Genomic DNA, 16,015 nt, shown 5'->3' with positions numbered 1-16,015 from the left:
TTTTGATGTAATTTGTTTTTCTTTAATTCAACGGATTTTCTTTAAATTTTCAGCACAGGAATCGCTGTGCGGGTACTGCTATATAGTGATATCCAGACAATTTTCAACTATAACACTAGGTCTATTTTCCAGACAATTTTTCAATTATTTTCTTTTTAAACATTTTGGAGGAAGTTGCCTTTGTTGCTTATGAATATTTTACTGTTATTACTTTGTTTTAAATTCATTGTGCATATGTTAATTGATTTTCTTTTTAATTAGAAAGTCGATTAGCGAATTTGGGAAGATTGGGATATTGAATTATGGAGTTTTTTTACATTTGAAAGCTACTTCAAATGTAATTTTTTCTTTTATTCAACAGATTTTCTTTAAATTTTTAGCACAGGCATCGCTGTGCGGGTACTGCTAGTTGTTTTATAAATATAAGAAACTTTTTAGAAGGTTGATACTTCCTATTATGATACATCATAGAACTTAATGTTCGTATGCACAATTAATAGCCAAAGTTGAAAATTCCGGGAAAGAATGCAAATATATGTGTAAAAATGTCCCATTTGTGCAGATAGATTAAACTAAAGCCGCTATATAGATAGGCCGACGCATCAGCTTAAGTTTAGCCATTTTGGATCGGATTTTTCATTCTTGCATTGCTAGGGTTACCACAGCAAAGTTTCGGATTTCGCCAAATTTGCCGAAAATAATATTTTATTCAATAAACAATTCACTTACCGCTAATAATTGCACATAGTGAAAAATCACCAAATGCGATAACTCGCCAGAAAATACAACCATTCAAACACGCGCTCCGATCCAAAATGGCTGATCTTAAGCTGATGCGCCGGCTAGTATATATAGGGGCCTAAGATTGAATACAAATTAGTTACGAGTGCCTCACAGCTGCAAAACTTGTTAATTGAATTTTAACAAGATAAGATCCAAACTTTTGTAACAACTAGTAACAATCTGATTAAATTTTTAATTTGGTTCACATTGAAAAATGAATTAGTGTCATTTCATTAACAAATTAATAAGGCCTTAGGCATCCGTTGTTAGTTGCCTTCAGATATGTTTTGAAATTTATTGTAGACGAAAAGATTTGAAGAAAGTGTTCAATAAACAAATAGTGTTTCTCTAAGATAACTATTTTTCTGTCACTTCGGCTAGAATTTATATATTTGGCTAATATTGAGTTCTAGCTTCAACTACAACTCTTAAACACATGGTTCATCATCTTCATAGTTCAAGAAATACTCATAAATATATATTACATATGTACATAAATATGTTTTTTCCTGGTAAAGATGGGTTTTCTTGGGTTTAGAAAAACATGCGTACAACTTTTCATTTGTGGCAGTGGGAAGAAAAGAATTGTAAGTGGACTTTTTTTTTTCGTGAAAAACACATTTGAAGTTCAGATCTTAGGTAGACATGCATTGAATTTTTTTCTAAATAATGATGTACAGCAGGGGTACTAGAACACTTGTACCAATGCATAGGAGATATTCTCCTACATTTGTACAAGTTATCTCAAAATTTTTAATTTTTGCATTTACATCCCTTTGCTTCTCTCACTGTCTCAATTACGCTTGACTATGTTATGCTAGCTACCAAAAAAAAAAAAAATCAAATTGACAGCTTTACATAGTCAAAATGTGGCAACTCAGATTTATATAATTTACAATTGAGAATGCAAAATAGCTAAATTGAGAAGCTAAATATTTCTAGAAGTTTTTAGAACTTCTTTCTTCAGCAAACAAAAGTCACAGCTAATAACAAACAAAATATTTTTTTTTTCAGAAAAATCATGTTAAAACTTCTTTAATGCAAATGAAAGTATTCTTTAGACATTGTAGGAAGAAATTGGGAACATAATCAAAATTGAGAAATAACTTGAATATTAGCATAACGTTAAAAACATATAGATATATACTAAACATGATAACTAAGTCAATGAGAAGTAGTATTAAACATTAGCTTAAAAAAGTTTTTATAAAATTTTTTGTTTGAAATTTAGAATTAATTTTTATTTCCAGTATCAAAAGCGAAGCACTTTCATTAAATTTTTTTTTTAATTATGCAAACATCAAATTTAGCAATGTGAAAAAAAGATGGAGATTATGACATTAATGATGACTTTAAGATTTATAATAGCGGTGAATAAATAAGAATATTATGTATATTTTAAAAGAACAAGTAAAAAAAATGTGTTTGCATACAAAAACTAACCTAACTTAAAATCTCACTATAATTTGAACATTTATTCAACTCCTTAACTCAATTCAAACCTTGGTTTCGATGTAATTTACTCAATATTTTTATGTTATTTAAGAGTGAAATGCTGTCATTTATTCCTTTCAAAAAAAATATTTTCCTATATTTGTATTAATATCTACCATAAATTTGAGATCGTATATTCTTGATGAACTCAGCTTCATCATTCACCATTTTAAAATGGTCCAGTTCATTTATCCATCCACTACTACAGTAAACAAATTTTACCAAAGTTTGCAAAAGATAAATAGTTTTGATTTTGGCTAGAAAATAGGCTAAACTATTTGATACTCAGAAAAAGTAGATTACACGTCATAAATGCACAAATTTCCAAGAAAAAAAATGCAGGCACGTGTTTTGGGATTGCAAGGAACCCCCTTTTCAATGCAAAAGATGTGGGCTTATGGACGTAAAAACACATTCAACAAAAGAGAAAAATATTCAAAATTGACAAATCTAATGGAATATTACTTTGGTTAAAACAAATTATAGAAATGAATAAGTAAAAGTATACTATAAATTAAAATAAAACAATAGGTATATTTTTGGTAAACTTATTACAAAATTAAAATTAACTAAAAATTCAGATTGTTTTTATCTATGAGTTTGCATTTTTGCATTGAAAATGGGGTTGTTTGTAACCTCAAAACACATGTCTGCAATTTATTGCATATTTGAACATTTATAATGTTTAATCTACTTTTTTTTTTAGCACAAAAGTATATTTTTGATCCTTATTCAGTTTCACATGGTTGTAAAATCCCTACAGTTCTGTAAAAGAAGAAGTACTGAATATATCTTAGTCATACAAAGATATAAGTTTTGATAAAGAAATTAATCCTCCCCCCCCCCCCCCCCCGTATCGGAAAAAATTTCACCTTTAGTTGCCAGATAAAACACTCCTTATACATTTGCTATCAGAAAATGCACTCACATTCGGTGACATGATTAGACTACACGGTTATTAAACAAGAGAAGGAGGATTTTGAGAAACCAGCACAAAGTTTGAATCCAATAGGAACTTTCATTTCAAAGTCTGTATAAACTAAATAATGCAGGATCGGACAGCAGCATCAGTCAGGGCTGCCACTGACATATCTCGCCACAAAACATATTGGTGTTTAAAAGTTCACTCAAAATTTTCATTTTTGTCACTTTACCTTCTTGTTTTCTACTATTTGTAACACAAACTATTTTTTAAAAGTTCTCAAAGTTCAAGAGTGCACTAACCTCTCAAATCTAATCAACATTTCATACACGGCACTTACCATTTCTGCCCGGTACACTTATAAGTCAAACTCTTAAGATTTTTGTTAGAATTCTCTTATAAAATTATTAAATTGAATTCTAATTAACAGAGCTAATGACTAAAATGGTTATTTTTACATAAAAGTTCTGAGAATGAAATGACAATCATTTGAATGTTATAAATCAATTGAAACATCAGAAAAAGATAAGTTGGAACACCACAAAAAACGAAATGACAGGCTAAGTTTTAGTCTTTAATTTGGGCAAGGAACTTCAATATTGCTTAGCACCTAATTTTATTAATTGAAAATATTGATTATTTCAAAAATCACATTTTGAACGAACTTCACAGAAGTTATCTTCCCCTTTTGTATACGACAATGTTCTGAATATAACAACACACTTTTACCTAAGGAACCATATAGTCTTGGCAACATATATCTCAAAGCAAAATTTCCCTATAACAACACTCGAAATGCATGTTTTGCACCTTCCCAGAAAAAAAATTCTGGGACATGCCCTTAAGCCCCATGATCTCATTTCCATTTTTTTCAAGGTTAGTTTTCTTTTGAACATGCATTGCGCTCAGTAAAAGGAAAGGGGTGATATGTATCTTTCCTGCTCTAAGTGCACATCGAAAAAACCCCAATCTGAACAGGCTCAAAGACCTTTTTAGACGAAAAGTGTTTGTAACTACAATTTTTAATGCAACTATAGTAAATATTGGTACTGAATAAGCATGTAAAAAAATAGTAATGTAAAATCAAGAACAAACTTTTTGACTATTTGCAGAATTTTTTTAAAGTTTCAAAAAATGAAATTAATTTAATTTTAGTATGTTAAATGTACTACCAAAGTAAGCAATGTACCACAATTTTGGGCATATGTTCAAAGTGAGAATTTTTAGAGCACATCAGAATGCAAGTTTAATACATTTATATTTAAAAATCAGATGGTGATTACTAAAATATTGCAGCAAGGATTATCATTTTAGTATGTTCCTAGCAACCAAAATAAAGTTTGCACAATTTCATAAAAATGAGATGAGAACATTTTCGAAGAAAACAATGCTGCGTAAACACCAATTCGATTTGATTTTGTTTTCCCTCTCGATTACAATGTTGAAAAGAAATTCCCTTAGTGTTGTAGATAAAGTGGATTTGTTGAAGGACGTAGATTGTGGTATCAAAAAAAAAAGACATTTCTGTTAAATTTGGTATTCCCAGAAGCACTGTATCAACTATCATAAAAACCCAAATGCTGTAATGAAATCATATGAAAATATTGAGCCCAATAGAAAACATTCAAAAACATGCAGTTATGAAACAGTGGATGAGGTCGTCTTGAAGTGGAACAAGGTTGTTCCGAAACCAAAATTTGCAAATATCTGGTCCACTCATCAAAGAAAAGGCATTGGAGTATGCAAAGCATTTTGGATGTGATGAATTTCAAGCCAGTTCGGGGTGGCTTGACAAATTTAAGAAAAGGCATGCAATCAAAGAAAAGGTTGCTTCTGGAGAAAGCAGAAGTGTGAATGACGCAGTTTGTGATGACTGGAGAAACAATGAGTTGAAAAAATCCTGAAAGATTATCAGCCCGATAATATTTTCAACGTTGATGAAATGAGACTTTTTTACAAGTGTTTACCAAGCAAAACTTTAACTTTAAAAGACCATGACTGTCACGGCGGCAAAAGTAGCAAAGACAGAATAACTGTACTTGTTGGTGCTAACATGAGTGGCAAAGAGAAACTCTTTATTGGTCATAGGTAAGAGTAAGAACCCAAGAGTGTTCAAAAATGTAACATCTTTAGAGGCTGACTACCAATCCAATAAGAAGTCATGGATGACTAGTGACATTTTTGAAGAGTGGATTTCGAAATTGGACAGAAAAATGCGCAATCAAAACAGAAAAATTGCTTTGCTTGTAGACAATTGCCCTGCCCATCCCAATGTGTCTTCAAAACTGTCAAATGTGAATTTGCTTTCCCCCCCCCCAAACACCACTTCAAAATTACAACCAATGTGGATCAGGGTGTCATAAAAAACCTGAAACTTCATTACCAAAAACACATTCTTCTACGACTCATCTGGACATTAGAAAACGAAGAGACAAATTTACATAAGGTGATTGATCTGAGGATATGCATGGCAGAATTAGCCAAAGTGTGGGAAAATGATATTTTAGAATCAACAATAAGAAACTGTTTCGCAAAAGCTGGGTTTGATATTTTGCCAGAAATTGAAGAGCAAGACGTATTCCCGCACATCCAACAATCATGGGAAACTCTGCACTCCCAAGGGCATATCAAAGACGGCATTCATCTCAATGAATTCCTGACCGTCGATGATAGGTTGATTGTTGCTGATTATCCCACAGACGAAGATATATTAAGTTCAATGACTGGCACTGAAAAGGAAATAGAAGAAATAGAAGATATTGAATATGCAAAAATAACCAAGCCATCAAAAAACAAAATGCGAGAAGCATTTGAAACAATACGTCGTGGCCTGCAATTCGTGGAAAATGGTCCTAATGAAGAGTTTAGTGGACTAAATAAATGTGAACATTTTTTTGATGAACATTCTATAAAACAGGCTGTTCAGCAAGATATCCGTAGTTTTTTAAAAAGTAGTATATGATCATTGTAACTGCTGTTTGGGATTTTTTGGTTTTTGAAAGGTATGTAATATTCAATAAATCTTTCATACAGATTCATCTTTTTACTCTTAACTTTCATTTAATCTAATGCTCAGATTAATTTGAAATTGGGTTTCACATGAAAATTAGCTTTAATTATAATGTTTTAAGAGATTTTTTTATGATAAACTAAGATCGTTTCTATATATCGAAATTTTCATACATCGAATTTTTTTCCGGCAGTTTGCTACTTCGATATATGTAGGTCCGACTGTAATTACGTTCTATAAGAAAGATCTGAGAGAAATAAAAAACATTTTTCTTATAAAGAACGATTAGACTGTAATCAATATTGCAATAAAATAAAAATTTGCTATATTCTATGTCTTCAGATAATTGACAACAATCATATTAATTTGGGCATAGCTTTTTTTTTTAACCAAATGAAATAAGAATTTCTAATGCATTTTCATAGGTAGTTGGTAATATATTTTCTAAATTTGTTTCTTTTATACCTCCATATTGAACTAATATTCTTCAGTTTGAACTTATTTCTAAACTTTAATTCAATTATTTTCGACTCCTTACATTCTAATGATGTTATCTTAATATTTTATCTCCCTGAGATGTACAGTATTTTCAATATACTTCAATGATTCTTTTTAACTGTACACTTAGGCAGCCACATAGCTCAAAATATTTAACATATAGCTTAAATTATTTAAACCACAAAGCAAAACTTAACATACACTTATTACAAAACAACATTTTTTACTAAACCGGAATACAACTGCCATACAAACTAATTTTATATCATTGTGCTTTATATCAGAAAATTGAAAAACTAATAGCAAAATGCAGGATTTTGTTCAAAGATCCAATTTGCTAACAATACTCAAATTTCAGTTTCATGTTCATTATTTTTCACAAAAGTAATTTTACACACATAACTGCATTAACTATCAGCACATCCACACATTCAGTCGTAACAATTTCTATAATAGATACTATAATAAGATATTAACAAGATTTAATCAGATAACAAAGATAAAGTCTTCTCTTTATGAGCCCCCAAAACTGAAATATCACACTTAAAAAGAGTGCAGTTCAAGAAAAGATGGAATGAAATTTGTGTCCCAATCCAGAATGGAAGGTCACCGTTGAGCACCAAGTCGATGGCGGGAGAAACTGCTCTCATGTAAAAGAAACACATTTCTCCATTTCTTTTACTTCTTGTTCTTTCACATATTTTTAGCTAATTCTACTCTCTTCCCTTCTTTTTTCCTGAAAAAGTACACAATAATGATAAATGAACTCAATCAATAAATGAAAAACTGATTTTAGTTTCAATAATAATACTTTTCTTAAAGTTACTGGTTGCTACATAAGAAACAAAAAGCATACGAATGATTATAAAAATTTGAATTCATTGAAAAAAATCATAATCAAGTTTTCCCAATCAAGGATGGCAAGCCAGGTTTTGAAAAAAAAAAAATTCTTGAAACTTTCTTCATTTATTTTCCTTTTGAATTTCCATGCTGCATTTTGGTTTACTCTATGCTATTAGAAGTCCTCATTTTACATAAATTACAGTCCATCTTTTCAGATTTTTCATTCACACTAAATATCATGCAAAATGAACTGTAATAAATGGTAATGTTCGAACAGTTATACATAATACATGAACTCATCAAAAAATAAACAATCTGTACGTCAATGCAGTAAGAAGTGTGCACAGTTATAACATTAAAAAAGGATCTGGAATATCTTTTGCAATAATACTTTTGATACAAAAAAACCACAAGTTTGATAGTTCATTCATAATTCTAAATGCTTAAAGTTAAATAATATTTCAAAACTATACAGAAATAGTAACAAGCATAAAAAATATCCAATACAAAATGAGATTACTGGGGGAAAAAAGAATAAAGAAAAACACTACAGTAAAATCCCTCCTAACAGACATCCCTTAAGTGCGGACACCCCTCTTATGCGGACAATTTTTAATTCCCCGATTCCAAGGCAAATAAAATCATTAAACCCCTGTCCAGCAGACACCTCTCTATTGTGGACAAAAAAATTTGTCCCATTAGTGTCCGCATTAGAGGAGTTTTACCATATTTTTGTAGGCAAAAAAAAAAAAAGCAGACTAATATTTATTGCCAGAGACTCTTTTTTTTCCTCAATGATTTAGCTTTCATAAATTTCATTTTGTTGAGTGATTAATATTGTATTCAGAAGAAAACTTTGAAAATTAGTTTTCAAACAACAGCAATGGATCATGTGATTTCTCTACACCAATTACAGAGTAATAAAAAAGGGTGAATGCCCGCCATGTTATAGTGAAAGCCATATAAGTCTTGATTGTTCAATAAGAACAATAATAATAATAAGAAAAAACTCTACCATTTATTAAAGGTTTACTTTAAAAAATAATTATTTATTAATCATTTATTTATTAGACTGAATCCTTGATGGCTTTTTAAGTTCTAATTCAAAATTTTTCTAAATAAGTGAATAAACTGAATAATTCACTTACATTGGCTGTGGTTTCATCTTGTCTAGAGAATCCGTGGAAGCTCTAATATTTGCCTTGACTGATTTCATTACTTCATACTGTTTGGAGAAAAAAGGAGGTTTGAGAAAAAAAACCCCAAATGTTTAAAATTTTTAATTTAGCTTTTCAGTAGACGTCATTATGATATTAGAGAACTGTGAGAGCACATGTGTGCACCAGCTGGTGGGAAAGTGGACCTCACAATAATTTGTGTTATTGATGTCCTCACCTTAATGGAGACAAATGAAAGACTGATGCCATATTGGGGCACAAATTCTGCAAAAGGCTAGGGCTTTTAGCAGTAAGTTAGCGTCCATAAGCCAGGGCTAAGGCAGAACTACATGCAATATACCAGACAGCCCAGTTATCACATCCAGAGACTGCAGCTTTGTTCTCATTAGAACTCATCAGTCTGGAGTAATGAATAACCGAGCTGGAGACAGATGTCATCTCATTGAAGCTGAGCGTGTCTACAAACTGGTAGATAAAGTAAATTTTTCTCACCAGCGAGTGTCTGCAGCATGGTGCGGTTTGACTAGTGAATTGGAGGCAAAGCTTGGGTATTTAGCAGTAAGGTACCTCCTCTAAGCCAACAAGGGCTAAGGCAGAACTACATGCAATATACCAGACTGCACGGTTATCACATCCACAGATTGCAGTTTCGTTCCTATTAGAACTATCAGTCTGGATTAGTGAATAACCGAGCTAGAGGCAGATGTCATCTTCTTGAAGCTGAGCATGCCAACAAACTGGTAGATAAAGTAAATTTTTCTCACCAGTGAATGTCCACAGTATAGTGCAGTTTGACTCATGAATTGAAGGTAAAGCTTGGGCATTCAGCAGTAAGTTCGCGCCCATAAACCACAGCTAAGGCAGACTACTAGACAGCCCGGTTATCACATCCAGAGACTGCAGTTTCGTTCACGCAGTTCCATGGGAGCAAAAAATAATATTAGAGAAAACACTTCTCTATTCAAAATGGATGAAACTATGACTAAAGGACTTTCAAAATACTTTCAAAGCACAATGACAAAATATAAAAAATTTTAAATAATTTTAATTAATAAAATATTCAAAGTTCTGAATATATTTATACAAAAAGAGCAATGTAAAAGTTTTGAAAATGCAATGACTATGAAAAAAGCCTTGAATCACTCAATGAAAATGAGTTATTGTTTTGCTGATGGTTTCACACGATAGCCTAGTATATTTTGCTTTATAAAGAGCGAAACACTCATTCAATCTAGTGAGAAAATAAATTTCACTTTTTCTACTTAAGACCCACTAGCAGAAGACTTTGAGATTAGGATTTGCAGATAGCAACTAGGTAACAGCAGACAATGTTTGCTCAGAAGGTAATTTCTCAACAAGTATTTTTTAATTACAATTTAGAGCTCATAGGAAAATTTTTGCAGTCAATACAAAGATAAAGTTTGCACAGATTCATCAAAACTCACTGTGATGAAAATTCGTTTGCACTTATATACACTGGTGTAACACTCATATTTTTACTGTCTTAAACACATACAAAGATAAAATTCACCAATTATATAGGCAAAAGGTAAAGAATTTACACTTTGAAGTTTTTACAAAACTTATGAAATTTAGTAAAGGCAACCATTTCAAAGTGTTCGGATACTTCTGACTAAAGACCATTTATGTGAATTGTCGATGACTGTTTTGTGATCTTGGGAGTTGAGGATCTAAACATTGGCGAGTTGAATTTGGAAAAATCATTATGCAACAAAAATCCCACACATTCTTAATCATAGGTTCAAATAAATTTGAATAAATGCCGCCTTGTGCAAGAACATAAATATTATAACACTTTCAACGAGTCATTAGTAAAGTCTCACCTGTCTGCGCCTCCTAAGAATCAAATAACATTGCTCTAGACTCTGGACAGATGCTTGAGAAATTGCTTTGATTAGTAGAAGGCGCTGGAATTAAGATAACATAATTACTTCAAATTTCAATCGAGACTTTTATTTACGTATATTTAAAAATTGTGTGAATTAAAAAACTTCTCAATTAAAAATATAATAACCTTTTTTTAAACATAAGCACCAGTACAGATTTTTAAATTTGCTTGAGTGAAAACATAAAGTACTCATTTGAGAAAAAAAAAAGCAATGCAAATATAAATTTAAAAAAAAAAAAAAGTTACTTGTTAAATTTGATGAGAGAATCCATTTATTAACGCAAGTATTATTAATATCTTTAAAATAAGATCATTACATTCCTTTTTAGAACGGTTTGATGATTGAACAATTGAACATTCAGTGTGAGGAAACACTTAACATACTGTTATTTGAATTTCAATCCACTACCGAATCTAGGGAGATTGGAAGCTGCCAGCCAGCCCTTGGCTCGGGCGTCATTTTTTAGGAGGAAGGGCTTCAAATTCACCATATTTTCATGTTTTTAACACGCTTTTATTAGCTTCACCTGTATGTATGTATCTTGTAACGGAATCTTGCAGCTCAAATTTCGCCCACTTCCTGCGATCGGATTCTTTTGAAATTTGGCATGCGTCCTCAGACCCGATGACAATGCAATATTCTATAATCAAATTAATTAATTAACTCTTTTAATTGTTAGTTTCTTCCAATTTTAATCAATATTTTGGCATAAATCCAACAATGTGAAAAAGGAAAAATTTTAAAAAATACATTAAAAAATGCTCGCAAAAAATATTTAAAAATATCTACAGAAACCTTTAATTTTTCTGCATCAGACAAAATTTGTTCCAATGTTCCAAGGTAATTAGAACATGAAATATAATTGTTTTTAACTAATTTCATGCCAAAATTTAGGTGAGCCTTCAATTGGAAATTCATTGCTGATCAGACCATTGTTGAACAAAACTTTTATTTAAATGCATCTCAAATTTTTAAAGTAATATAAATATGATTTCCGCAAACATACATCGATGACTCACAGTAGCTTCCCATTGGGGTGCTCTTGTCTTAACTTTAAGATATTACCTCGCACTCGTTTTATAAATAATTTCGTCAATTCAACTTTTACGAACGGAAGTAATTGCAATTTTGCCTGATAATTCTCCAACATAAGACTAAAAAACAGAAAAATAAAATAATAGTTTAAAAAACTAAAAAAAACACGCTTTCGTAGCAAAATGAACTAAAACGTGAGAAATAATCTTTGAAAAATAAGTAGTTGACCAATCACTTATTTTTAATGTAATACAGAAAAGCGTGGGGGGGCTTTTTATCAGTTCGAATTTCTTCCAATTGTTGTCCAAGCAAAAATGTAAATAGACAGCACCCCACGCTTTTTTGTATTACATTTAAATTAAGTGTTTTTTCAACTACTATCATCCAAAGATTATTTCTCACGTTTTAGTTCATTTTGCTACGAAAGCGTGTTTTTTTAGTTTTTTAAACTATTATTTTATTTTCATTGAAACTTGACGTAAAAACTTGAAGAAAGGTGGGTAAGGGAGAGTTTCAAGATTTGCCCTGCTCTGAAAAATTAAAGAGCCCAAACTCAAACATGGAGTTTTTTAATAGCTTGAAAAAAGGAAGTTACCATTAAAACTTAGAAAGGCGGAACTGAGATTTATAAGAACTCTCTATGGATTTAATGTACATTTTATTCATTTACAAAATTGTTACTAAATGTGACATTTTCAACTATATTAGGATAATTACAAACAAGAAATGTGACACAAATCAGAAAATGTAAAAAAAATTTTAAAAAGCATAATGTAGTAAAACTTAATTATTGTTTTTTTTATTAATAATGAGGTTGATGTTTTCCCTTTTTTTTTCAATTTTAAACAAAGATCGAACTTAAAAAAATAACTTCAATACACTACTTTCAAATTCAATAGTTTTCAACTTTAATAGCAAATAAAAAACTAGAATTATTTACAGTGTTCTAGAAATTTACTGGTGGATTTGTAAAAATAATGTTAAAAAAAAACAGAAGTAATAGAGATACACTAAAAATTCAAGTGTCTGCAGTACCAATGGCTGCCACTGAAAGTATGTTGCTTACTTAGGAGAAAATGAAATTTAATGAAACCGACTTTAGTTAAACAAGGTTCCAGATAATCTTGTGCAGTCCTACATTGGACTTTAGCACAAAATTTAGAATTTGTCCTTATGTTCCTCTCTTGGGCAGTTTCTGGGAGGTGCTTAAACTTTAATATAATATTTATGGAGTGAAAATGGCATCCCTAAATCCAATTCTAGGAAGATACTCATATGACTTACAATACTCTCCAGTTACATTTCATAATCTGTTTGGATTTACCAAGAGTGAAAAACTTCTTTTAAAAAATGGATCTCAAAGAGTTAAAAGAGTTTGGGATAATAAAGGTTCTACCATAAACAGTTAAAGGTAAGATAACTTCCACAAGGAAAAGAGTACAATCAAATTTCTTTCATTCAACTTAAAACAGAAACATAAGTTTGGAACTTTGACATTTTGTAGCTGTTGATTTGTAATCTATATATAAAAGTGACGGTGTTTCTTTGTTTTTCTTTCTTTCTTTGTTTGTACCCGATAGCCAGAAGACCCCATAGCACCTACAGCTCTGAAACTTGGCACAAAATTCAAACGTACCCCGGGGAGTCTGCATCTCGAAGCCCGACTTCTTAACTTCTAATTAGTTTTTTCATAATTAACCAAGCTGAAATTTCACGTTTTTTGCCTAATTAAAGGGTAAAAAATCCCCCACCCCCTAACATTATATGTCGTTGGAAAGAGCTTTCCTTTCTGAACAAGGTGATGTTCGTTCCATTTCTCTCAAATGATTAGAACAGGAGATATAAGCGATTCTAATTATGATCCTAATTAAACCACTTTTCAAGGCTAAACTTGATTTTTGTTTCTGCAGTGACGTCATCTTCCGTATACGGATTAAATGTGCTTGCAGTGTCCTCATCTTCGGTATATGGTTGCGCTCAAATAGTAGAACCAGTGAATTCTTGATTTGGTCATTGCGCTGTTGCCATTTTCGTTAAATGGGCGAATATAACTTGGCGAATTTGGAAATGAACACTGTAGACGCAGATTATTTGTTTATTTCGCAAAATATTTTCGATTTCAAAGGATTATATCTAAGTTTTTAAAGGGTGCTCACGCATTTTAGTTAAAAAATATGATTACTGATTATTTGACATCAGACGGGGGGGGGGGGGGGGGGTATTTCTTTTTAATTCTAGAGGTTTTTTTTCCTTTTCTCAGACGATAGCTTTTCTATAGTTAAATTTTTCATATGGGATGAGGGATTTCCTTTTTGTCCTAGATGTACCCCGATTTCCAGAAATAGTTATAGAAAATACGAGAAAGATAGATATTGATTAATTAACACCGCTGCCAAATTTATCAAAACAGCTACCGTAGACATCAAACTTTGCGTAAAAAACAGGGGGGAGGAGAGTAGATTTTTTTATTCAACCGACTTCCTTTAAATTCTTAGCACGGGCATCTCCGTACGGGTACTGCTAGTGCATTAATAAAGCTAAACAATTTTCGAAAGAAAAAATACTTACACAGTCAGAACATTTAATGTTAGAGTCAGACAAAGGCAAGCTCTGAAAATACAAAAAGGATGATAGCATTAAGACATGAGCACCAATTTCAAAGTAATAAAACTGAAAAATGCATTTTAAACATTTACGTGGAATATTTAAAATAAAAATCAAAAGCTGTTTTGAATTAAGCACAATAACTTCAATAACACAAAGAATAGTATGAGTTATAAAATAGATAGAATACTTCATTTCTAATTAAAAAGAAAAAAAATTAAACAACTGAATTATATCGCTACTGATTTTCCTTTGCTAGAAACTCTGCAAGTTGTTGTTGTTGTTTCTAATCTGACTGCCAAGCAGAGCTAGACAATATCCATAAACCTGAAACTCTGAACGAAGTCCAGGAATAGCAGTGGATTCATCTTGTCCTTGGCAAAGCCCAAACAAGGTAATACAAGGGCAGGAGAGGCCCTGTCAGCAGTGCGCCAGTGGCATTTGGAGATGATCCTGTGACTCTGCTGCAAAGTGAGAACTCTGATATGGCCACAGATGAAATGCGAATGTGCGGTTTGATAAGATTTTGGTGTGAGTAGGAAAAACCCTGCCTCACTTCTAGCAAAATACCATGGGTGGTTGGGAGGAGCTCTCCCCGGATGGTTTAGCTCAGTTTTTACCAGGGAGAAAATCACACCAAATGTGAGACCCCTACAAGGGCACACGTCTTCCAGGGTTGCCACTCCTTTTTGGAAAAAAAATTCCCTGTGTTTTCCCTGTATGAAAATGCGACCATCACAGGGGATCCTCCCCCCCCCCTTAAAAAATGATGATAACAACAAGGAGAAATGAAGAAGAGTTCATTATAACTGAAACAATAGCATGGCAATTGAATTTATTTAACTTTTTATTCAAGGAAAAAAAGCCTTATCTTAACCATTCATTACTTGGACCTAAAAGCGCAAAAGTTAAGCAGAACAATGAATACTGACCTCTAATTTCATGCTCTCTAAATTAAGCTATCATGAAATTCAAGATGCATGTAAACAAAACAAGAAAAAGATTTTGCTTTTGTGATCGACATTTTAATGTTCACTTAAAAAAAAAAGCAAAATTATTTACATTATTTCTGAACTTTATAAAACTTATTATTAATTGTAATTTATTTATTTATTGATAGTTTATATAATTGGGCATTGATTTTTGCAACTTCAATTTAAAAAAAATATATTTTCCCTGCATTTTCCAGGTTTTTGAGAAAATTTTCGAAATTCCCTGGATTTTCCCTGCTTTTTTGTTGTTTTTTTAATTTCCTGTGTTTTCCCTGTTTCTTCAGGTTTCCCTGTGGCGTGGCAACCCTGTCTTCTTTAGCAGTCGACTTGGCCATGAAATCTGCTCGCTCATTGCCATCTACTCCAAGGTACAATGAAATTCCCTGAAAATGAATGGTGTGCCCCGAAGAAAGCCCGTCTAGATGATCGAAAATCAGACTGGACCAGCCAGGCTTAAGCCTGGAACCATAGTCTGAAGCTGAATGTCCATTTAATAACCTTTTAGTCTTCCTGTAAACTCTTAAACTAAGGCTTATCTCTCTTAAGGAGACCAAAACTAAGCAGTACAAATTTCAAATGAGACCTTGATAAGTCATTCTTAGTGCAAGTGTCGCGGAGGAGAGAGAGAATGATTGTACATTGTATGACATAAACAAGCAACAATAAAATTCAAAATTTTAAAAACCCCTGACTGAGTCGCATCTGTAGAATCAAGAGGGAAAATTGAAAATCCTTTTAAAAGCCTT

At 31.8% G+C, this 16,015-nt stretch overlaps 1 protein-coding gene across 1 annotated transcript in view; it reads right to left on the bottom strand.

The window, feature by feature from the left end:
- Window positions 1-7,335: 7,335 nt before the first annotated feature.
- Window positions 7,336-16,015, bottom strand: part of LOC129224159 (oxysterol-binding protein-related protein 11-like) — a 37,817-nt gene continuing 29,137 nt past the window's right edge. The window contains exons 7-10 of the mRNA XM_054858575.1: window positions 14,242-14,283; window positions 10,573-10,656; window positions 8,699-8,775; window positions 7,336-7,443 (exon numbers count right to left, since the gene is read on the bottom strand). Of these exons, the coding sequence (XP_054714550.1) occupies window positions 7,401-7,443; window positions 8,699-8,775; window positions 10,573-10,656; window positions 14,242-14,283 (246 nt within the window). The 3' untranslated portion in view covers window positions 7,336-7,400. The remainder of the gene's footprint in view (window positions 7,444-8,698; window positions 8,776-10,572; window positions 10,657-14,241; window positions 14,284-16,015) is intronic.

This window comes from Uloborus diversus, chromosome 6, assembly GCF_026930045.1.
Source record: "Uloborus diversus isolate 005 chromosome 6, Udiv.v.3.1, whole genome shotgun sequence".
Lineage (NCBI taxonomy): Eukaryota > Metazoa > Arthropoda > Arachnida > Araneae > Uloboridae > Uloborus > Uloborus diversus.
The sequence above is the reverse complement of the archived record's forward strand: the minus strand, read 5'-3'. Positions and strand labels throughout refer to the sequence as shown.